At 38.6% G+C, this 25,237-nt stretch overlaps 1 protein-coding gene across 4 annotated transcripts in view; it reads right to left on the reverse strand.

Annotated features, from left to right (window-relative positions):
* Positions 1-4,074: 4,074 nt before the first annotated feature.
* Positions 4,075-25,237, reverse strand: part of OCIAD1 (OCIA domain containing 1) — a 29,220-nt gene continuing 8,057 nt past the window's right edge. For all 4 annotated transcript variants that reach the window (XM_045018322.1, XM_045018323.1, XM_045018325.1 and 1 more), the window contains 5 exons: positions 23,300-23,347; positions 19,192-19,321; positions 14,881-15,086; positions 10,407-10,559; positions 4,075-6,226 (listed from right to left, as the gene is read on the reverse strand). In XM_045018322.1, coding sequence (XP_044874257.1) covers positions 6,189-6,226; positions 10,407-10,559; positions 14,881-15,086; positions 19,192-19,321; positions 23,300-23,347 — 575 coding nt within the window. In that variant the 3' untranslated portion in view covers positions 4,075-6,188. The remainder of the gene's footprint in view (positions 6,227-10,406; positions 10,560-14,880; positions 15,087-19,191; positions 19,322-23,299; positions 23,348-25,237) is intronic.

Here is a 25,237-nt window from a genome sequence, read left to right on the forward strand (position 1 = left end):
TATATGAAAATGTAGAAAAACATGCAAAATATCTAATAAATTTCAATTGGCATTCTATTAACTGATTAAAACTGATTAATCACAATTACTTTTTTAAATTGTGAGTTAACTGCAATTAATCAACAGCCCTAATTAATACATAATCCTTTTGTGTTCATTCCTTTTGGTGCTCACACAGAATACAGCAGTGAACACCTTCTGACCTAAAGAGTAAAACTGAAGAGATGCATTTTTAGGATGATTAGTTCTATGCTACGTGAGAAAAGGACTTCCAAGTTGTATAAAATTCTGGAATCTTTGTTAACAGACATACAGGTAAGATTACTTAAAAGAAAAGCTGTCTTCTATTTCAATCGAGTCTATTTTAAACCAACTATCCTTTTGGTTGAACCAGATTAGAAACTTGTCTAACCAAAAATGATAGTTGCTACCTGTGAAAGTTAATCTAAGCAAAATTCTAATATTCACACACAGGGTTGTTTCGGCATTCTCTCGCCCCTACTGGTTCTTGATATCTAATACATTCTCAAAGTTTTACGTTTGGGCACCTTTTTCAAAGTAGAAAAATCAAGCCATTACCTCTCCATCTTCTCTGGGGGATTCTGACAAGATATTCAAAAAATGTGAAAAGTTCTTATCAACCTAAGGGTACGTCTACACTACAGGATTATTCCGAATTTACATAAACCGGTTTAGCAAAACAGATTGTATAAAATCGAGTGTGCGCGGCCACACTAAACACATTAAATCGGTGGTGTGCGTCCACGGTCCAAGGCTAGCGTCGATTTCTGGAGCATTGCACTGTGGGTAGCTATTCTGTAGCTATCCCATAGTTCCCGCAGCCTCCCCCGCCCCTTGGAATTTCCGCGTTGAAATCCCAGTGCCTGATGGGGCAAAAATCATTGTCGCGGGTGGTTCTGGGTAAATGTCATCAGTCACTCCTTCCGCTGGGAAAGCAACGGCAGACAAGCATTTCGTGCCTTTTTTCCCTGGATTGCCCTGGCAGATGCCATAGCATGGCAATCATGGAGCCTGTTTAGCCTTTTGTGACTGTCACCGTATGTGTACTAGATGCCGCTCACAGAGGCGATTCAGCAGCGCTACACAGCAGCATGCTTTTGCATGATAGCAGAGATGGTTACCAGCCATATTGCACCATCTACCATACCATAAATTGGTAATAAGATGATCGTGGCTACCAGTCCTTTTGCACTGCACCATTTGCTGCTGTCATAAGTGCCCCTGGCTGAGATCAGCCAGGGGCGCAAAAGCCAAAATTGGGAATGACTCCCTGAGTCAATCCCTCCTTTTTGGTATCTAAAAATAGAATCAGTCCTGCCTGGAATATGGGCAAGTGTACTAGAGAACCACTGTATCATAGAACCAGAGAGCACAGCTGCTCTGTGTCAGATCCTGCAGAAATTATGAGCTGTATGCTATTCACAGGGGGTGCTCCTGCAACAACTCCACCTGTTGATTCCGTTCTTCCCCCAGTCTTCCTGGGCTACCGTAGCATTGTCCCCCCACTTGTGTGATGAAGTAATAAAGAATGCAGGAATAAGACACAGTGACTTGTTAGTGAGATATGAGTGGAAGGCAGCCTCCAGCTGCTATGATAGTCCAGACAGGACAGTAAGGAGTGTGGAGGAGAGGAGCCCAGCATCCCTCTGCTAGTCCAGGGGCACATGAAGGGTGGGGGCTGATGGAGCTCAGCCCCCTGTTGCTATGATGACGATGGTTATCAGCTATACTGTACCATCTACCACAAAAAATTAGGACCAGGCACCCTTGATTGACCTTACCGATGTTAGTCGGCATGGTTACCAGTCCTTTTGCACTGCCCCATGTGCCAATAGGCTGATGATGAGGATGGATACCAGTCATATTGTACCATCAGCCATCCATGGCGTGGGGGGGAGCAAGGATGTTGGTGTTGAGTGCTGCAGCATCGCGTCTATCTGCAGCATTCAGTAAAGATAGGGTGACATGTAAAAGAGTCAAGAGAGGATTGTTTTCCCTTTCACTTCTGGGGGTGGGTGAGGGGGGGTGCATAAATTGCCTAGCTATGCCCTGACCCACCGCGGACACTGTTTTTGACCCTAGAAGCATTTGGAGCTCAGCCAAGAATGCAAACGCTTTTCAGAGACTGCAGGAACTGTGGGATAGCTTGAGTCCTCCAGTCCATGAGCGTCCATTTGATTCTTTGGCTTTCCGTTACACTTGTCACGCAGCAGTGCGCTGAGTCCCTGCTATGGCATCTGTCTGGAGATTTTTTTAAAACGATTTTGAATTTCGTCTTCTGTAACCGAGCGCTGATAGAACAGATTTGCCTGCCCTTACAGCGATCACATCCGCATGGTCCATGCGGGAGCTCTTTCTTTATTTTGATTTTTAACTGCATCACCACACGTGCTGATCGGAGCTCCACGATGGGCAAACAGGAAATATTCAAAAGTTCGCGGGGCTTTTCCTGTCTACCTGGCCACTGCATCCGAGTTCAGATTGCTGTCCAGAGCGGTCAGTGGTGCACTGTGGGATACCGCCCGGAGGCCAATACCGTCGATCTGCGGCCACACTAACCCTAATCCGATATGGTAATACCGATATTAGCGCTACTCCTCTCGTTAGGGAGGAGTACAGAAACCGGTTTAAAGTGCCCTTTATACCGATATAAAGGGCCTCTCAGTGTGGACGGGTGTGGCGTTAAATCGGTTTTACACTCCTAAAACCGGTTTAAACGCCTAGTGTAGACCAGGCCATAGGCTCAAACCCGAATTGCAGCTATTCCTATTCCAAGCTAAGAGAAATGAAGGGATGCTGGGTCACAGTATGTAACTATGGCCATTTTAAAATATAGCCCAGTTCACACCCGTAATGTGGCCAGTTCATGCCTCCTGCAATGCCAGTGACAACATCCTTCCAGTTGCCTGCATGCCAATCTCACACTCACTATGCAGAATCATACTGTCTAAAAGGTAAAAGGCCCTGCTTTGATAGAATACTAGGGTTTTGTTTTTCAAACCACCATTGAGGTTAAAAGTTATGACCATACAAACCCCGGGTATTTATGTACATTAAGGACATGATACAGACCAACAAAAAACCACCTCAACCCACCATGTTGTGCTAAAGTGAGGAAGAGTATTTACATACCCAACTTACAGCAATAACTAGGTACAAAAAGGCAAGGTTGAGAGACCAAGCTCCACACTTAATTTTGAATTTTCTCTGATATTTGTTTATGCCACATATATTAACATAGCTAGTTCTTATTAATAAAAACAGCATTTTAAATAGTATTTCCCACATACGAGATATGCCCTTTATTTTCATGGCTACAGAAAATGAAAATACTTCTAACAGTATTATATAAAATGATTTTTGCATACATAAAATAATTATTTTGGGGTGAGATATCAATCTCATTTTCAAAACCTTTGGCTTCAGATCAGTACACAAACTGCTTACAGTATTTAGAAAGCACTCACTTTAGTATGCAAGATTAATGTATAATATTAATGGAGTAGATGACTTTTCCTTTTTCAATATTTAAACGGAAAAAGGGTAAAATAATCTCCCATCAGCTGCTGTTCTGCACCAGATGGTCCACAATCATCATACTACCTAAGATAAGCACACAATTACAAATAAATAGTGAGGCAGATTAAAATATTTCTAATGATAGTCCAAATGGATTCTCACATGCAGTGCAACATCTGTCCACTGATTTATGGAGAGAAGTGATGAAAGGAAGAAGGATCAGACTGCAGCCCCATGTTTTCATTGTGCTAACTCATTATGAAGGACTTTTGTCTACTCAGGGAAATTCAATGGTACAGTTATACCAGTATAACTCCCTGTGTAAACCCTCATCTTCTGGAATAAGAACGCCTTCTTAAGGTTTAGCTTAGACTGCTTCCAAAGTGACAAATTAAACTGGAAAAATCGCACTCATTCTTGAATCTGAGCGTCCCCATGGGGAGTTATACTGGTTATACCAGCAAATTTCCCCATGTAGACAAGCCCTAAGGGTAGAAAACATTCATCTACATAAAACACACACATACACAAAGAGAAATTTTAAGAACCTTCAGTACAAGCAAATATTAATTCAGATTTCTGAGGCAAAGACAAAGAGAAAGTCACCAGACTCTTACAAACGTTCCAAAAAAGTCTAATATAGTCCACATTTCACAAAAACAATAAAGCAAGACATTTTTATTGGCAAGATGATTGTCCAAAATACTACCTCCTTTAGGGATTGTGAGGGAGTGAAAAATATCGGTATTTTCCCTCATACTTATTCCTCGAGGCTTTTCCGTGGGTCCTTCCTTCACTTAGAGATTGTCTGCTTCAACATAGTGCCAGAAAAATGTACCTTCTCTCTTTAAAGATCAGTTATGCAAAGATAAGTGTTACAACTTCCTGTTACTAGTTTGCAGCTTAGTAAGTTATTGTCTCCTTTTTTTGTATGGTGAGTATAACAAGGAGAAATCAAGAAAACGTTATATGAATTTCTCATATAACAGTACTTTTCTGACCACTTTCAGTATTCTGCACTGTCCCCGTCATTCAACAACAGTACAAATCCTGCTGACTTCTAGTACTTTCATGGACCTCTCATTTCAGACCTGAAAGCCTTCTCTCATCAAGGTAAATTGGGGTCTTTTTTACAGTTAGCCTCAAGATAACCTGATGCCAGTAATCCACTTACGGTCAGAAGTCATTTGGCATTTCCTTTCTCTGCAAACAGACCTGTTATTCAGATGTTCTTAAACACTGGTTCTTTAAGAACTCATCTTCTCTATATTTTTTGTCATCCTCATTTCAGCTTACTCTGCACCACCCTGGTGAATCTTTCTGTCATGTTGCTCTGTTGTTGGTCCATTGAATCAATGAGGTCCTCAAGAGCATTTTTCTTGTCTGGTAATATAATTCCTTCTTTTCTCTCATTAAGTTAGGGTTGATATTGATCAGTTTCAGCACACCTTTAACCAAACCAGAAAGGGACAGTGCTGACAGGCTAAGAATATAAGTAGAGCAGCTGAAGGTCACAGCTTGAAGATGAGATTCTAGTGCTCATGAAAGAAAGACTGGTGGCACTGTTTTGATCCAGATATGTGGGAGGTAAAGCAGATACTAGGAAAATGTGTCAGCACAGCTCTGCCAATGTATCTCAGTCTGAACAGAAACACTAATGCTATATTCTACTCAAGGGGATCTCTTCTCAAGAGACAGAAAGTGGCGACAAACTGTGTGGTGATTTTGTGACATGTGTAAACATGGGAATAAGAATAAAACCACAAAATCAATCCAGGCCAGAATTTGAACCCAAGTCATCAAAATGTAAGTAACTAATACACTTACCCACTATGCCTAAATAGAGACGCTTTTTTAATGTTTCCTTTTTCTTTCATTTAATCGTTTTCTATGCTTCTGGTAACTTGGATCTTGTCAGGACAATCACTCAGTGGTAGATGAGTCAGGATAACTCACTAAAATGTGCACGTTATTCTGAAACGTTTTTAAAGAGCGTGAAAGGTGTACATATACTCTGGTACCTGGCTAGTTCCTCATCACTGTCTATTTTTACTGTTTAGTCCTAAAGATTTATTGCAGGTTAATAAGATCTGACTTTGAAGTCCCCAAAAATATGGGAGAAATTAAAATCTATTTTAATACCTTACTAATTAGATGGGGGTAAATACCACTGGGATTTTACATCTCATTACTTTCAGAACAAAAACAAAATAAGAGGGTATGTTTTACTGAGTGACTTTTAATGGGAGTCTTGAATAATCTGAAAAGACTGTTTTTTTTCCCTCTCAACACCAGTACCTCTGACTTAGTCTGTTTACATATGCCAGTGTCTCATCTCTCATTACAAATTTATAAAATTAGTGCGAGCTATTCCTTTTTCATTATTTCTAAACAATATCAAACTGTTTAAAATCACTGTTCTCATCAATAGTCTAGTTCCCCAATGGTGCAAAGCTACACAATGTTAAGCCTATAATCCATAATTTTTCACTCTTCTGGAAAGTCAAAAATAAAATCTAGTCTCCTTTATAACATATTTCGGTTTGGCAGAATACACCAAAGTGTGCAGATATTCATGAGCAACATAGATGGAGCTGAAGTAAGCTGATTGACGATAACTTCCTTCAGTACATGCAGAGATTCAGTTCTCACTCTTCCCAAGCATCTCCATACTTGTTTACTTTAACTAGAAAAAAGAAAAAGAATATCACATACAACTAAATAGTTTAAATACATAAGTTTAATTTACATAGTGCTTTGAAAACACAACACATTCACCACAATTTCAAAGTGTGAGGTTTAGGGACAGTTACACTTCAGTGTGCGTCTAGTAATTTTTAAAATGAGGGAAGGGGTAAAGATGGCATTACTAGTTTTTATTATAGCAGTATTAAAAGGCCCCAGTCAGGTTAGGGACCAATTACATGAATCCCTACCCTGCAGAGTTTATAATTAATTTAAAACAAGATGCAACAAGTGGGTGTACCAAACAATTGGAAGAAACAGTGAAAGAATAACAGATACAAATATGTAGTTGCATAGTCTTGTTATATGCACAGTTAGGTGGCTACAAGGTAATTAGTTATATATTTAATTTATATTTGTTTTTAAACAAAAAGGAGACGTCTGTAATCCCCACTGGCCAACTACCTAGCCATTAACAGTTGGCAGCTGCCTACAATGTAGAAGCGCGTCTTGGAGACAGACCTGAAGGAGGGAAGGGTAATGGTTTTATGGATTAGTCCAGTGAGGGCAGTGTGGAAGAAAGTGAAAAGGTGCTTGTTTGGGAGAGACATGGACAAACAGGAGATAGAGCCTGGTATCACTCAGGGGACAGAGTTAGATTACAATAAGATACAAAAATAAAATAAATATAAAGAGAAAGAGGAAAGATGGACCAATGGTTATGACTCTGGAGAGCTGGGTTCCCTGATCTGCCACACACTTTGTGGGACCTTGGACCAGTCACTTGGTCTGTGTCTCAGTTCCCCCTCTCTAAAATGGGGTTAACAGTACTTTTCTACCTCACAAGGGTGCTGAGAGGATAAGTACATTAATGATTGTGAGGCCCCCATTACTGTAGAATACAAGTACCTAAGATAGTCAGTAGGTGCTGAGTTGTGCTGGTCCTCAAAGTAGGGTGACCAGACAGCAAGTGTGAAAAATCAGGAAGGGGGTGGGGGGTAATAGGAGCCTGTATAAGAAAAAGACCCAAAAATCAGGACTGTCTCTATAAAATTGAGACATCTGGTCACCCTACCTTAAAGGGAGGGGAAGCTTGAATTTAATGCAAGAGAGAAGTGAGAGCCAATAGGAGGATCTGGGCTGTCAGAAATTGTGTGTAAGTGAGAGCAATATGGTCAGACTAGCTGAAGATTCTAACAGAGAGGGGAATGTCAGGAGGCCAGAGAGGAGGTGGTCAGAGAAGACAAGAGAGGATGAGAGTTTATGTGGTTCACACAGAGAACTGGATCTTGGAAATATTACACAGAAGGAAGAAGCAAGCTTTGGCTTCAGCCTGAATGTCTGGGGTTAGCGAGAGGGTGGATTCAAAGATGATACCCAAGTAATGGGCTTGAGTGACTACGAGGATGGTAGTATGGTCAACAATGACAGTGGCACATCTACATGAGGAAGTTGCAATGACTTCATCTTAAAAGTGCAATTTTAAACAGATTTGGTTAAATCCATGCAAAAGGTTGTGTGGACTCTCTTATTTCAGTTTAAACCAGGTTTATTTCAGTTTGAGTTGATGTCTAATTGACAGGCTAAACTGAAATATGCATGGCTTAAAACCAAAGGAAGAGGGTCTACAGAGCTCTTTGCACTGGTTTAACCCCATCAGTTTTAGTTAAACCAGTGCATTTTCTTACGTAAAGGCCAGAAAAAAAGGAGATGTATCTCCAGGGAAAGAAGCTCTCATGGGCACTGGGGCTTGCCTCAGGGTTATCTGTGGGTGCACAGAGTAATAAAAGACTCTACTGGAGGTGTTTGAGGGTGGCATGGACAGGAGAAGGGTGTTGTAGATGTTCCTCCTACCCTCTCAATATAATTTCAATTCTGAGGATTTGTGCTGAATTCTGCTCCCATCCCCACAAAACTGCTGTAGGAGATCCCTATTGCTTATCATCATTTGACTGCTGCTGAAGAGCATCCACTCCTCAGCAATTTAGCAGGCATTACGCAGGCACACTAAGAGCACAGAGGTTAAACCCAAAGCAGGCAAACCCTAAATTTTAATTCATGTTCTTACTCATTATTATAAAACTATCTAACATTTCAAAAGAAAAGTAGTAAACAAACAGGCTGAAAAATCACTGAGCTCTGCTATTGAACCATCACTGTTAGTGACATCAGTAAGTTCCCTGAAATTAATTTCAGACTTTCATGCACTTCTGTGTCATTTATTATCCAGCAAATATTTACATTTATTTTAGTTTTGTTTTTACTCCACTTCCTTAAACAGTGCAAGCAACCACATTTACAAGTTATTTGTAGGAAGCTCAGTGAACTACTCATGTTCCATTTTCAAAAGCTGAAGATAAATATAAAATAACATAACATTCTATCTATTGTGATCCTGTTATGTTTAAAAATTGTTCCATAGTGGAAAAAAATCCTAGATTAAAAAGTATAAATAAAATTTTAAACCTTTGTATTCTGCAATTCCATAGCCACAGACTTTGCTGTTTACTCCTTGGCACAAAGTGCTGCTCCAGAACTTGAGCTTTCATTTAAAGAAAATATGGTTCTAGTCTCTATGGCTGTGGAGGAAACCTTGAATAGGAAACTGTGCACACAGATGAAATGTCAGTTGCCTGAATCTATAGGCAACCTGGAACAATAGATAAGAAAAGTGAACTGCCTCATTCATCTCAATCATGGCATCATGAATTCTACAGCCATGGGAGTCAGCATTTTTCCCAAGAATCCACATAATTCAGAGTGTCTGCCACAAAATTCATCATTTTGATCCAGGCAGGTGCTCAATATTTTATCTCCTTGCCCTGCTAGGACCAGCCTGCAGCTAAATTTGCTCTACAGCTTTTCCCACAAGGGGGAGTTAATCGTATTACAGGCCCCATGGAGAAAATAGTGAAAAAACTCTATCTTTGAAAATAACCATTGTTTCAAATGTTCACACAAGAATTTTATGTTAATTAATATTTTCAACTATTGGCTAAAACTGCATATGTTTGTATGAGGGTGGGTGGTATGGGAATGTAGAGTATTTCACAGAGATAGAATAAATTAACATTGCAACAAAATTAAAGGGTTGCTACTGCAGAATTTGGTCCCATTGTGACGCAGAATTTATGGGGACCTAAATATAATTCCTGAAGATTCGAAGTGACAGATCCTGCAGTGCATTAAACAGGAAAATATTTTTTTTATTCAAAATAAGTGTGGTTCCCAAAGATAGCTTTATACTGACTGAATGCCACTTCATTCTTGTTTTACTGTCTAAAGTTCTGTTTTCCAGTGTGAAAACAAAAATCTCAAGATTGGTGCCAAGTACTAGTTCCTTCCTTTAAATTTTAACATAGAACGGTAAACATCTGCAAACAATGACATGTCCTTCAAAATTCTACACTACAGAAATCCCCAAATTCATAAAATACGTTTTAAAAAACAGGTATGTGGTCTGTTTTGAGAGAATGCTAACTTAGCATACACCCTTTCAAAAGCTAAAAAACTCAATCAGAAACCTTAGTTCTAGAACCTTTGCTAAAGAGCTGTGATGCAGTAAGTGCTTTCTTTGGCTATGTCTATACAAGTAGTCACCCATGCCTGGCCAGTGCTAGCTGACTCAGGCTCGTGGGGTTCAGACTGCACGGCTGTTTCATTGCTATGTAGACTGCCAGACTCAGGGACCCTCCTACCTCTCAGGATCCTAGAGCCCAGGCCCCGAAGTCTTCACAGCAGTGAAACAGTCCCACAGCCCAAGCCCTGTGAACCTAATTTGGCTGGCACACGCCAGCTGCAGGTTTTTCTTTGTTGCGTAGCCACACACCTAAAGGCCTAGGCAGTCAAGCACTAATCAAGCTTTTCACAATTTGTTTCTAAATGGATAACATGATTGTTCTAGTACAGTCATTATAATCTGCTCCCGAAACATCAATTTTTTTTCCAACACAAGAAGTAATTTGAAATATGAAACTATATGATGTACATAAGCCATACATAGAAAGGAAATCAGTTCAAATGTGAGCTAAGTCAGAAACACAATTCTGTCATTTCCCCCTCAAGACACTGTTCAAGAAATCCCTAAAGGATAAACAAAGTTAAGCATAAGACTAATCATTTTCAACACTACTTTGGCATCCATGTTCACTATGTACTGCAGCAATTCAGCATCAAATTACCTTCTTTTTTAAATGGTCTCTCCTGTGAAGACTTGATTGGAGTCTCTGCCTTTTGCGTTAATGCTCCTTCATATGTCTCTCTGTTTCTATTCCTTAACTCCTCATATGAGACACTTTTTCTTTTAGGACTTTCTTCTAGTAATGGAACAGATTCTTTAAAACAAACAAACAAACAAAAAAACCCAGTGAGAATTAGCAACATCCAACTACACTTGATTACAGCTGCAATTAACCAAACATTTTTTTAGCATGCCCATCAATTGTAGCTCAATTTAGATTGAAATGGGACACATTACAGTCACAATCCTAAATTGCAATTCAGTTTTTTAAAAGTATTGTAAAAGCACTCTATACATTCAGAAGGATCCCTCCTGAAAACTTTCATTTTATTCTCCGATGCCACCAATGTTATGAAGTAGCTGTGTGCTGGAAAAACGGAGTAGTGACACACAAATAAGAGCATAAAGCAGAATTTTTATGCATAGCACTACCACAAACAGCTTTTCAAGCAGATAGCAGTTCACCTAGATCATGACTGACAGCAAAGACATGTTTTGCTCTGTTGGGAGTACATCAGTATGGTACAGCAGTCTGGTCTGAGCAGATTGCGCAACCCAAAGCAAGAGTTTTCCATATTTTCAGACTCTAGAGAAGAGAATTCTGTGCATTCCAAGCACAGCCAAACTTTTTAAAAATGAAGACTTTGGAGAAGGGGAAATCAAACTGGTCTAAAGAGAAAAGGATGTTATGGATCAGCCACCTATGTATTTATAAAGTGCCCAAACTCCATGGCATCTAAGCACTATTAGGCTTGTGGGTTTGCTTTCATTCATCCCCTCCATTTTAAATCTGTCAAAAATGTATTGCTCTTAGGATGGAGAAAGGTTTTCTTTTTTTTTATTTTATCCAAGAAAAAGCCTAACCATCCCCCAATAATATTAAAAATGTCATATCTTTGAGGGATCCTGAGTAAAAGTAAGAATGTCTAGTCCAGTAATGTTTAGGAAATAAGAACATATTCATCTATTTAAGCACCATGATTTGGTGCTACTACTACTGACAGAGCATTTCAAATAATATATAGTCGTGATTAATAAAGGAAACCTTTGGTGAACGGAAAATCAGATGCATCAAATTTTTTTTTTTGGAAGAACCACAAATTTGAGGTTTTTTTACATCGTGAGTTGTTCTACAACTATTAGAGTCACTTTGCTAGGTTGGCTAGTGAAGAACCTCAGTTTAATTATTATGGAGATTATCAAATTAAAGAAATTATAAATAGGTTGAACTCTGTGAAATAAGACTCAAATTTCATATGAGTTGATGCAAATGCTTGGGCTCACTTATTCCTTGGGTCAAATTCTGGTTCCATTGACTTCAGTGGCAAACTCCTATTGACTTCAATAGGGCCAGGATTTCAACTCATGACCTCAGAGGAGGAGGAAGATGTCTAGACAAAGTGACAAACTGTTGATCTTGGTTTATAAACCATTAATGATGTTACAATCTGCAAGATTTCTCCCATCCAAGAAACTGAGCAGTAAACACTATCAGGGGTGGTTTCAACTATGTGAATGATCATATCTGGGACTATGAGTTACAATTAATAAGGCAAAGGGGATAACGCTATTTCAGGGTGTGATGGTTCTTCTAGGGCCTGATTACATTTTCTTTTTGTTCTTCAAGTTTTTTTGGCTGAACTATTATTAATTTTGAATGACACATGGTCAGCTTTGTAAATCCCAAGAAAGTAGCTAAATTTATAAATCAGATCACAATCAGAAATGGAGATAAAAAAAGTAAAACCCTTGTTTAAGATCAAGATTGATTTTTTGGTTCATTGATTTTTTCTTATTTATGCTTGAGGTAGACAAACTGTCAGTCTCTGTCCACATGTGAGAACTGTAAGACACTAACTAATTTATGTTTTCTGATTCTGATATTGCTAAATTACCAGAAAGAGATTTAAGCTGTTTAACATTTGGTGGATGACAAAGTTTTGGTCACTTGACAAAAGCATAACAAGACAAATTTATTCCAAAATGATTTAAAGTTTATAAATTACTTTTCAGAAATCCAGCTAAGTTTATGATTTGCATACAGGCTTGCAGTCCTTCCAGAAACAGCAAAACCATGTACAGCAGGTCCTCCAACAGAGCAAGACATCAGTCTATCTGTATATTAAAGGCAATCGTTTCTGGAGAAACCCTCAGTCTAGAGTGACCAGATGTCCTGATTTTATAGGGACAGTCCCGATTTTTGAGTCTTTTTCTTATATAGGATCCTATTACCCCCGCCCCCCCCAACCCCTGTCCCGATTTTTCACACTTGCTGTCTGGTCACTCTACCTCAATCTGCATTAAATGGTAAAGGTTATCAGGATTTGTGATAGAATGTGATGTTTTATACATTAAAATGCTGCTGTTATCAATAGGTGAGTTGTTGTTTAAGACTTATTGGGATAACTGGATTTGGAAAAACTCCATATTGGATTAATTACATATTTATTTTATTATTCTTTCATGCTATTCCTTACTGTCCAGTTTTATAAACACAGTTAATTAAAAACAGTTAAAAATCAAAATCAACCTATGCATGAAGTTATGTGTAAATTGCCAGCTCCAATTTCACTTTTGCAAGCATTCATTTATGCATTTCTGCACACATTTCCTCCTCTGAATATCACTTCTATACTTTATTTGGGGATTTTTTTCCCCTTCACACATTATCAAATATTGTATAAATTCAGAACACATGGGGACAGCAACTCCTGGATTCTGTTAAAACTGCAGTTTTCAAGTGCTTCAGTGTAAGGAGCCATAAAGATTATGAATGTGTCTAAAATATCAGCCCCTAAATCTGTTAGTAAAAATTAGTTTTGTGAAGGGGCTTTTAGAGTCAAATTAATGAAAAGATTGTTAAAAAAAATTAAATTAAAAAATCTAATATATATAGATATATGGAAAATCATCTTTTTTTTTTTTTAAGGTATCATCCAAGACCTGAGTTCATGATCTTGTGTTTCCCCCTGCAACAGTCCAAGACATCATTAACACCTAAAGCAGCATGAAGGCTACAGGAAATTTTAGGCTCAGTGATGTCCTCAGTTGTTGCAGGAGAAAATAGAACCCTATATTCAGATTTTGAAAAGTTAAAAACACAAACCTATCACATTTTAAAAACCCTGTTCCATTGGCATGGGATTAAGGCATTATACAGTTAAGATGATATAACTAACAGCAAGGCAATAAGACAGAAAGGCTAGTAGGAAACAAAAGAAGCTACAGCTTAGTCAAGATTTTAGATGGATTTAAATGGCTGAATCATTCCTCTCAATTTCAAATAACATTTTTTTCCCCCAACAAAAACTAGTAATGTAGAACCTGAACCCTCCCTGTAGACCACTGATGTTGGACATTTCAGCAGTTCTTCCATTAGCACCTTTGTTTGGTTTCTGAGACCTTAACTTCAATTTATTTTCCTAGCAATGACAGATTTAGATGTCACCCTCTTTCCCTCCTCCCCATATGCTCAAAATAAATGTATGTACCAAACATGGGTGACAATTTTAATTATACTTTACAAGCAAAAGTAGTCCTGTAGGTCTGCAATGGGAAAGACCTGTGAGAATACTTCCTTACAAAATTTGAATGGTTAATCTGTAATCCTGAAACAAAGAAGTGAAAACTTTCACTGATTCCCATTACAGATGGTAGTAATATGTCAACTTAAAAAGCTTCATTTTATATATAGGTTTCAAATGTAAATGACTAATACATAATGCAGTGATTAAATCCATGACGGTTAAATGATTAGAGAAATGGAAGGGGATAATTACCCTTCCACCACACAGAAGTGTTAAAATTTAAACAAAAGCTGACTAGAGCTAAATCAGAGATAGCTGCATACATAAATAAAATACAATTTTTGCTATATATAAAAAGGAAAAACTCCCCCACCTATGTTCCTGTTGCCCCTGGCCATTTTGTTCAGCTGCAAAGATTAAAAGAAAATCTGTAGGGACCAAACTTCACATGGGAGATATATTTATGTTTGTTTAATTTTCCAAATGGAGTGGCCTTTGTAAATTACAATTTTTACTTGCAATTATCTTTTTAAAAAAATATAGAAGTTAAATTGGTTTTAAAGAGACAAATGTTAAAACAGAAACATACTGTAGATAGATGTGCTTTGTGTCAACATACTTTTCTTTTTGGAACTTCGATACATTCCTGTATCAAAAACCACTGCAATCTACAAAATACTGTATATTTGGACAGGTGCTGAAATAAGGCAATTTGAATATACAGAATGTATACATCCAAACAAATTAAGGGGACATACCGTATTTATCATCATGACAAAAGCAGCTTTACTTTCACATTCTTCCCACCTCTGAAGACAAAAGTCATCCAGGACAGCGACAAGAATTAATGTACTATGAAGTTATAAACTTTATTAAGACAAGCCATACCTGGGGCATTATGTTCAGTAATTCCAGTAGGAGAGGATTCATTCAGAGAAGAACTGAATGGAATTGGTGCATAATTAGAGACAGACCGATCTGCTGAACTATATTCATGTGAATAGCTGGAAGAAAGTGGGACTTCAGCTGTTGGAGAAGATCCAAAAGGAGACTGAGAAGGCAAATTTGCAAACTCTGATTTTTGAGCAGCATATCTGGAAAAATAACACAATTGGATATTAAGATTGGAAATAATTAATTAAAACACATGACACAAAGGGTTGAGGAATAAAATTTCCTTGATTAAAGGTTTTAATACAATTAATTTTTTGAAACTTTAAGTATTAACGGATTTTAAAAGAAAAAGGTAATCGATTCTGCTTACACAGTCCAAAAAGATCTATATGTCCCTCTCCCTAACACATACACACTTTAAAAAAGGAGCATACATGAGAAACTTGAGTCATATCTGAAAAAAAAATACAGAATAGAGATAGAGTACCAGACATGGGCTTGGAACTTTACAAGATAAATACTGTAAGACACAATCCCTGCCCCCAAAGACAATTCAGACACAGACAAAACACATAAGACACAAATAAAACAGGGTGTGCCTGCATAAGCTAGTGGTGACATAAGAATCTAGCAGTAGCTACTATTTTTGAACCTTTTGGGGGAAGAACTGTGGTTTGAGAAGCCAAGATGCAACTTAAAACCCTTCATTAGAAGCTGCTACGACTGATCAATACCAAAAAAAGTCCCAGTAGCTATCCTGGGGGCAAAAATTATCTTGAGGAAACAGAAGTCTTATGTTCCTCCCTCTTATATGGAATTGCTGAATTAGTTTTTCGGCACAAAATTAACAGGGGGAATGATGTTTAAAAACATTTTTTTTAAAAGATGATATCAATTGGTTACATGCAAAAAAATGTGTATACTATAGTAATTTAGGCCTGATTCCGCACAGCACTTAAGCACATCTTTAGTTTTAAGTATATGCTTACATGCTTCGCTGAATAGCGAAGAATTTAAGCCCATACTTCTAATGGCCCTGTACACAACTGAATTATTTACTCAGCTGCCCATCTCTCACTTTTTTGCGGGAGAAGGGAAAGAAGGAGACTTTATTTATTCATATTTTGGATCATTTACAATACAGTAAGACATTACAGTTACATTGTCTTTACACATATAGGTACATATATCTTATTACAGAATTAACAATATAAAGCAACATCTTTTATATTGACCATATATTGTTATTTTAAACTTTCCCTTTTCCCCCATTTTTTAAATACCGCCTTAACATGGTTTGTATATATGCATTTAAGCATTCATATTCACTTTTGGGGGGGGGGGGAGAATCTGAAAGTTTTATGAGGGGGCATGGAAGAGTCTCAGTAGAATAGAAAAAAGAAAGCAAAAGGTGGCGGGGATGTAATTCAGTTATCCTGTGTATATATTCTTCTTGACTCTCGTATAGGTATAAGATTACGATGTCTATGGGTAAATCTGCACTTCAAGCTGGGAGTGGGATTCCCAGTTTGAGGAGACATACTTGAGTTACCAAACTAATAGAACGTAGGTGCGGCAGTGTAAGCAGCAAAAGGAGCTAGCTGCTGAGTGCATGCCCATCAGATGCTAGAAATGTACTGGAGGCAGCCAGCCCGCCCTGCCTCCCTCACACCTCACCCCCCTTGTGCTGCCCTGGCTATGATCTATTTTTAGTGCACTAGAGCTTGATGCGAGCCAGCATGAGTATGTCTCCTCACACTGGGAATTACTCCTCCAGCTTGATGCATAGACATACCCTATATCAAAGCATCTCAATGATTTCAGTGTTTCTATAGTATTGTTTTCCTGTGCAAGGTATATTATTACTTTAATCCATTTTTGTGAATTTGGCTGGCACTGTCTCACAAATTTTGAGAAATCTTCCATTATAAGATATATTATTAATTTTTTTCAGTGATCTACAATAGGAAGTGTTGCCTGAAACAACAAATTTAAGATTGCTTTTCTTTTTTTTACTCTAAACAACTAAAACAGGAGTAGCTTTGTTATTCACAAATTGAATCTTTACAAACAGCCCAACTCCCAAAGTCTAAGTCCTGTTCAAGTTCTCTCTCTAGTTGTTATTATTATTATTTCCTTCAGGACAGTTTTCCAAAGGATTTGGGGGGAGGGGGAGGAGTTGTGTGTGTTTTGTTTTTGGGGTTTTGGGGGGGGGGGGTTACCATCCAGCAGTCACATTTTATGTGCATGAAAGAGGGCCTGGCTATTTGAATTTCATACAGCTATCTAGGGCAATATTATGTATTTTATTATACAGAAATGGAGAAACATACATTCTGTAAACTAAATAATATTAAACTTGCACTATTTTGTTAGTATTAGGGCCAACAGTTATCTGTATTATCTCATCCCATTCTTTTGCTGTTATTTCATATTTACAGTCTGCACTTAACAGCTTTATGCTGTTTGTCGTTTAAAAACAGTCACGATTCTAACGAATCTTGACTGCTGAAACATCAAGCCCTTGTGTAAAATTTTCAAATACAGGTAAGCTTTGTTGGTTCCTGTCTTCTCTGAAAGCGATTTTTAATAAAGTAAGCCACCTGTATAAACTCATATTATGCATTCTTCTCTTTTTTTTAATATATCAGCTATATCTGCTTGTTTTGCCCCATCTCTTAAACAGATTAATCAATGCTGTGCATTTGTTCTCTCTGGGTTCTGGTGGTTCTTTATGTAATTTTTACTTGACATAATTTCTCATCAGTTCTATCCTGTTCAGTTCCACATTGGCAATATCTTGAATTATCTTGTTATTTCTCCCTTTACAATGCATTCTATGCCCAGAGGTGGTTGCATTTGTCTTGCCTCATCTATGAGTGTACAGTGGCATATAAAGGACAATTTTAAAAGAATAAAAATCCTTTATTTGCCTAGGTCTTGCTAATTGCAAACCAAAATGTTTTTAAAGCCATTTGTTTTGTATGAATTTAGTTAGCATGAAAGTGAAATGATTGAGATCACTGCCTTTAAAGCAGGGCAGTATATGTGGACAATATTGCAGTTTGGACAAATTACTCCTAATTACTGTTTATCAGACAGAGCCACAACATTCTCATTCATAACCTAAAACAATTTAAACCCATCTTATGGAAGCAAAAGGATGAGTTATTAACCTACTACATCATCAAGACACCTAATCTTTTGTTCATTTAAACAAGTTTTTACAGTTTCAATTCTTCAACTCTTGACAAAGATATGAGCCACTATAATTTCTTACTTGTAAAAGATTTAGTTTTGAATGATCACCCCCAAAACAACTGAGATTAGAACATGGAGTTTAAAGGGAACTAAGTATTTAGGGTGATGTTATCCAATACAATCAAATTTAGTGCAGTAAGTTCAATTCTTTCAGTATAAAAACATGTTCAGCACACAAAGCTTTCAAAAATCCCAGTTTGGAAAGCAGTTAAGAGATTAATCAAGTCCTTGTTAAAAGGTTTTTAAAAATATGTCTGTCTGTGTAACAGTAACCATTACATAAACTGGACTACTGCTCACTGCTATCCAAATAACATTGTTTGAGCAGTGAATTATATAAACTAATATAAAGATGTATATAGGTCAGAGATTACAAAACTAATGTTATTAAAAACCATATCAAGTGGAAAAACATTTCTGAAACAAAACAGGAAATATTTTAAAGAACTTGATGAGTTTTTCATAAAGACAGCATAATGGTGTCATGCTTCTCCGCTATTATAGATTTTAAAGTTGTGAACAAAGGAAAGTAATAAGTTTGTCCACCATGCTTCTTCCTCAGCTAATATTGTTTACTGATCTCTTTCCTTTTATTATTATTTCTGCCCTCTTTCTACTTCACCATCAGTCAAACTAAACTACTGGAAAATTTCCAACAAGTGAAGCTATTTTATTTTAGTTGTCTTCTAAACTATCAAGAGAAAACTTGTGTAACATTATTGTGAGTAAATCCCACAGGAAAGCAAAGCCTTAGTGTACACTCTAGTACATTTCTGCTTACAAAAACATGCTTTGCTTGACTCCACAAAATACTCAGTTGTACATAACAGAGCTCAAACTATAATTTTTAGTTGATGCCGCTGCTTTGTGACTTCACAAAGAATGAGTTTCCTGGAGGTAACAAGTTGCTGGAAGGGAAGGAAAAATTCAGCTCTCAAGATCACTGCAAGTTGCAAATACAGCCCTGATCTTTTTATGAACTTCTTACAAGAAAAAAAAAGTTTAAGAACTTAAAGAAAGAAAATGAAAGAATTGAAGTCTTACTCATGTGGAAGAGGTCTGTGCCCTTGTCGTATACTTTCTCCTATTGGGGAATTCTCCAGTCTCTTAAATTTCTCCTGGCAGGCCGACATGTAAGAAATCTTTCCAGCAATATATCCACATATACCGGCAACTTATATGTAAAGAAAAGAGCAACTCTGACATACTCTGTACCATAACATCAATATACTTTACAATAAAAGTAGTCATTAAAGAAATGTAGTACATAATGCCATAGTATCAAGTGAAAATAAGTTAGTCTTCAGTTTTGATTTAAAGAACAAAAAAGGCAGCATCTTTAATATTTCTTTGGTACCCCTGTCCAGAGGAGGTACTAAAAGAGTAAGGTGACAGCTGAACAAAGCCATAATGAAGTGTCTGAGACAAGCAGGCAACCATGAGATGAGGCAGCTGAGAGGAGAGAAGGATGACAATCATAAAGATCTCTGGACCAAGTTTCCAAAGGGTCTCAAACTAGGGCTCTCAACACTTTGGGTTCCCTGTTGCACAAGAGTAAACCTGGCAACCCTGGAAACTTTGACTAGAGCTAGGCTCTAAGGTTTCCAGCTGAGTAGCTCGGAGAGCCACATCAATTTCATTCAGAATATGTAGAAACAGACTCTTATTTTTTTAAACAAAAATTTAGACTCTCCACAGGAAATTTGGAAATTGTAGAAAATTCCAAAATTAAAAAAAAATAAATAAAATTGTTCTACATTGGAACAAAAACTCAAAGAAAAGTAATTTCAAGTTGGGAACAACCCTACTTCACGGTCAAGAATATCACTTTGAATTTAATAAAAGAATCTGACTGGCAATAAGTCATTAAGGCAGAGAAGGTGTCTGTCTATTCACTTCATTTAATGCTATTTTTTTTAAAAGGGACAGTCTATAGTTTATTAAAGGGAAACCTCAATGACCTGGAACTTGCCTAGCTAAACCAGTATTTCTTAAGGAACTGTTCTTCAAGCACTTCACATATAGTCAAGAATATGCATTTATATTTCTTTCTCCATAGCCCCTTTTAAAAGAATACTAAGTAAATCAGAACATATACAAAGTTATTAACATTTAACACTCAAATCCATAAATAAAAACCTAAAGTTCTTTTATCCCCTGCCTACTTTTCAAATGTGTTGCATATCAATTTTAAGTGTATACGATACAATCTATGTGAAACATGGATGAGTTGGTTAACATTGGAGCCTTTATTTATTTTTCATTATTTTTCATTACCTGACTTGAGTTTTAAGAACAGTAACAAAATAAGACACATTTTTGTATTTCAATATATATTACAAGTGACCCTCCAAAACAACCCTCAATATATTAAAGGGACACAACTTACATTATTTTTAAACAGACTTAAACAAATCAGTTGTCCACAGAGCATCCTTTAAATAATATGCCCTGTATTGATTAAAAATTATTTTCAAATAATTAGATTTTTTCCCTCCTCTATTGATGTTCAGAAGGCTCTTTTGCACATGCCCAAGACAACCACCAAACATACTCAACACACCCCTCATTCCAGAGGTGAGCAAACTTTTTGGCCCAAGGGCCATATCTGGGAATAGAAATTGTATGGCAGGCCATGAATGCTCACAACATTGGGGCTGGGTTGCGGGAGGAGTGGAGAGATCTGGTTGGGCGTCCAGGCTCTGGGGTGGGGCCAGAAATGAAGAGTTCAGGGTACAGGAGGGGGCTCTGGGCTGGGTGCAGAGGGGAGATGAGGGCTCCAGCTGGGGGTGCAGGCTCTAGGGTGGGGCTGGGGATGAGGGGTTTGGGGGTATAGGAGGGTGCTCTGGGCTGGGACCGAGGAGTTCAGAGGGTGGGAAGGGGATCAGGGCTCAGGCAGGGGGTTGGGGTACAGGAGGGGGTGCAGGCTCTGGCTGGGCGTGCAGGCTCTGGGGTGGGGCTGGAGATGAGGGGTTTGGTGTGCAGGAGGGTGCTCTGGGCTCCAGGCTGGGATCAAGGGGTTTGGAAGGCAGAAGTGGGATCAGGGCTGGGGCAGAGTGGAAAGTTTTCTCAGTACAAAGTGAAAGTCTGTATACTCACAACCAGCCATAGAAAGCAACAAATGAGGTAGTTGGGAACTTCACTGTTGATAACCTTGACTTCTAGAATTCTGTGCTCTAACATGATGCTTGTGCAGTCCCAATTAGCCCTATTTTTCTTGAAGATTCCCAAAGCTCAATCGCACAAGCTCAGGAAGGATACATCTCAGAACTAGAAATATGTAGAGGTCCCTTCAAAGTAGCAATTATTACTCATTAGAAGAATTGTGTAGAGTATTGTTCAAGTCACAAAAAATAAAATAGAACTTGCCTTAAACACCCGATAGTTTTGTCTCATTCATTTATGTGTTTGAAGCAGCACTTCCTTTATCACAAATTGTAGGTCTGATCCTGTTCCTATTGCTGTTAAAGTCAACGTGAGTAGGATCTGAATCTATGTGGGCAAAGCGGCGCGATGACAACTTCCTGTTTTACTGCCATTTATTCATTTTTATTTTACTGACTTTTTAAAAATAGTGATTTATATTTCTGATTACACCAATTTCAAAATCCTTCACATAAAATTGCAGGTTTCCTTTAATTGTGCATACACAGAGACCAGGAAAAAAGATATTAAAATAGCATGAAAGGGACAAATGAAACACATGAATTATGACCTTCAAATCAGGAAGCGTGAGGTGGGTATGCTTTGGCAAAGTTCTTAAGGCAGATTTCACTGCAACAGGAATATGTGGTTAAAATGATACATTAGACAGTTGGACCTGTAAACTTTTCAATAATGCTAAAAAGTTACATAAGCCAAAGAGTCATCAGAAATTTAAATGGACATTATCAGCTGGAAATATAGTCATTGCCAAAAGAGAGAAGTAATTTCAGGTACAAACCTGACCAAGTCTCCTGCAAATGTTTGTGGTTTAAAAAAGAAAATAAAGGAAATGTGATGATAAATGTTTCTTTCTTCCCTGTTGCAGCGTGAAAGACCCCCACACAACAGGAGAAGCTGACTATATACAAACTGTTGTCAACTGAAGAAGGTAAACTGAAAATACAGAAAATTTGTATTTCTTTAATCTTTCAGAGGGGTAGCCGTGTTAGTCTGGATCTGTAAAAAGCGACAAAGAGTCCTGTGGCACCTTATAGACTAACATACGTATTGGAGCATAACCTTTCTTGGGTGAATACCCACTTTGTGGGTGAATACTCCATGCATCCGACCAAGTAGGTATTCACCCATGAAAACTTATGCTCCAATAAGTCTATAAGGTGCCACAAGACTCTTTGTCGCTTTTTAATCTTTGAGTTACAGTACTCAAGTATTACTTTTAATAACTTTAAGTAAAAAAATCATGCTGTAGTGTGATTTTAAATTGATAGTGTCCTTTTATGATGACTTTCAAAACATAAAAAATTACTGCTGGCAGACCATTACTGCAAGTTAAAACCAATTTAAACTAGTCTCCTATCATTTCTTAAAGGTTCTGACTGTTTTACCATCTTGGACTACTTGAGTCTCACAGGATAATTATTAAGAACTTCTGCAATCTTGCAGGGTTCTACATGAATGCTACATACAGAAACTTTGCAGAGCCTGTCATGCAAATTCAGAGTGCGGAGGACTGACAGTTTTCACCTGATAACAGTCTACACAATTTGTGGGTGAAACGATATGGTAGATTAAACAATCCTATTTCTCAGAATAGCCACTTTATTTAAATTGGAGATAACTTCACCACTCAACCTGAATAAGTTTTAATTATTTCTGATCGAAAAAAAATATTGAAAGAGATGTTTAGTAGGTATATATTATAGTTCTACCTGTGCTGTTGGGAAGTAAAAATGAAAGGAAGTTACTGACTAAAAATGAATTTGAAAGTCTTACTATTTATGCTAGAGAAATAATTAATTTGTGAATATTAGATTGCCATATAGGGACGTCTTCTGATCTCAAATTACACCAATATAAATCCAGAGAAAGTTCACTGACATAAATCTGGAATGACTCAGTGGAGTTGCTTTGGATTTTTGCTAGGGTAACTGACGCACTTCATGAACTAGATTCTGGTAAATTGAACTAATACGTCGTTTATACTTACATGCAACTTTGGGAAGAGAGCCAAACCTTGAATGAGTGGTGAGAATTCCTGAAAATAAGCAAAGTAATTACTTACTACATGAAAAATAATTATTTTAGTAAGATCACAAAGGTGAATTTAAATAACCAGATTCATATTTAATTTTTCATGTGGCCATGCCATAGTAGTTAATCCTCTGCACTACAGTTGTTTTAACTTTTTAAGAAGAAAAATCCCAACAACATTTCTGACTTATAACCACAAAACTAGAAAATTCAAGAGTTAAAATTCCAGCTTTATCCCACCTAGTGCAACTAGGTATTGCAGTACATATGAGATGTATAATCGCTCTCTGGAGAACACAATATTCCAACATAAGGTGAATGAGACAATTTCAGTCAATTCCAAGTTCCAGTTTCAAGTTCTGCTGCAGCTCTATGACTAGGAATTTGAATTGTATTAATCATTTTGTTAGTCTTCTCCTAACTCCCTCCATTTTGTTATACCTTTCTGGAATTGGGTTACTCAGTACAGAATGTACTATTTCCAGTTGTGGTCTTACAAGCTCCCACAGAGCCAGACTATCATAGGAACATAAGAATCACCATACTGGATCAGATCTTGGTCCACCTAGTCCAGTTCCTGTCTCCTACTGAGGTTAGCACATGCCTCAGGGAAGGTGCAAGAAACCCCACATAGATGCAAGGTAATCTACCTTCCCAGGGAAGTCACCTTCTAACCCCTAACAGCTAGAGAATGGTTAAACCAGTGGTCTCCAACCTTTTTATGCCCAAGATCACTTTTTGAATTTAAGGGCAACCCAGGATTTAACCCACCCCTTCCCCGAGGCCCCACCCCACTCACTCCATTCCCCCCCAACCCCATCACTCGCTCTCCCCCATCCTCAATCACTTTCACTGGGCTGGGGTAAGTGGTTGGGGTGTAGGAGGGGATGCATGCTCTGGGCTGGAGCCAAGGGGGTCAGAGTGTGGAAGGGGGCTCTGGGCTGAGCCTGGGACAGGAGGTTGGGATGCAGGACGGGTTGAGGGGTGCAAGCTCTGGGAGGAAGTTTGGGTGCAGGAAGCGGCTCCGGGCTGGGGCAGGGTGTTGGGGTGCAGGAGGTGGGCTCTGGGAGAGAGTTTTGGTGCAGGAGGGGGTACAGGGTGCTGACTCTGGGAGGGGAGTCAGGGCTGGGTCAGGGGGTTGGGGTCAGGAGGGAGTCAGGGCTGGGTCAGGGGGTTGGTGTGCAGGAGGGGGTGGGGTACTGGCTCTAGGAGGGGGGCTGGGGCTTGGTGTGCAGGAGGGGGTTCGGGATGCTGGCTCCAGAAGGTGGCTCAGGGCTGGGGGTTGGGATGCGGCCTCCTGCTGGGCAAAACTTACCTCTGGCGGCTCCCGGTTGGTGGCGCAGCAAGGCTAAGGCAGGCTCCCTGCCTACCCCGGCCTCACGCTGTTCCCGGAAGGGGCCAATGCACCCCTGTGGCCCCTGGGAGGGGGCGAGTGGCACATGGCTCCACACGCTGTCTCTCTCTGCAAACATCGCCCCCGCAGCTCCCACTGGCCACAGCTCCACGTTCCTGGCCAACGGGAGCTATGGGGCAGTGCTTGCAGGCAAGAGCAGCATGCGGAGGGAGAACCCTGCGCCCCCCCGCACCCGCGATCAACTGGTTGGTGACCACTGGTTTAAAGCCTGATGCATAAGGTTTCACAGCCCTTCCCATTTTTTTGAAGTACAGTAATGCCTCGCTTAACGTTGTAGTTATGTACCTGAAAAATGCAATTTTAAGTGAAACGATGTTAAGCAAATCCAATTTCCCCGTAAGAATTAATGTAAATGGGGGGGTTAGATTCCAGGGAAATTTTTTTCACCAGACCAAATATATATATATATAAATATATATACACACACAAAATAAGTTTTAAACAAACAATTTAATACTGTACACAGCAATGATGATTGTG

Source organism: Mauremys mutica, chromosome 5 (assembly GCF_020497125.1).
Source record: "Mauremys mutica isolate MM-2020 ecotype Southern chromosome 5, ASM2049712v1, whole genome shotgun sequence".
NCBI lineage: Eukaryota > Metazoa > Chordata > Testudines > Geoemydidae > Mauremys > Mauremys mutica.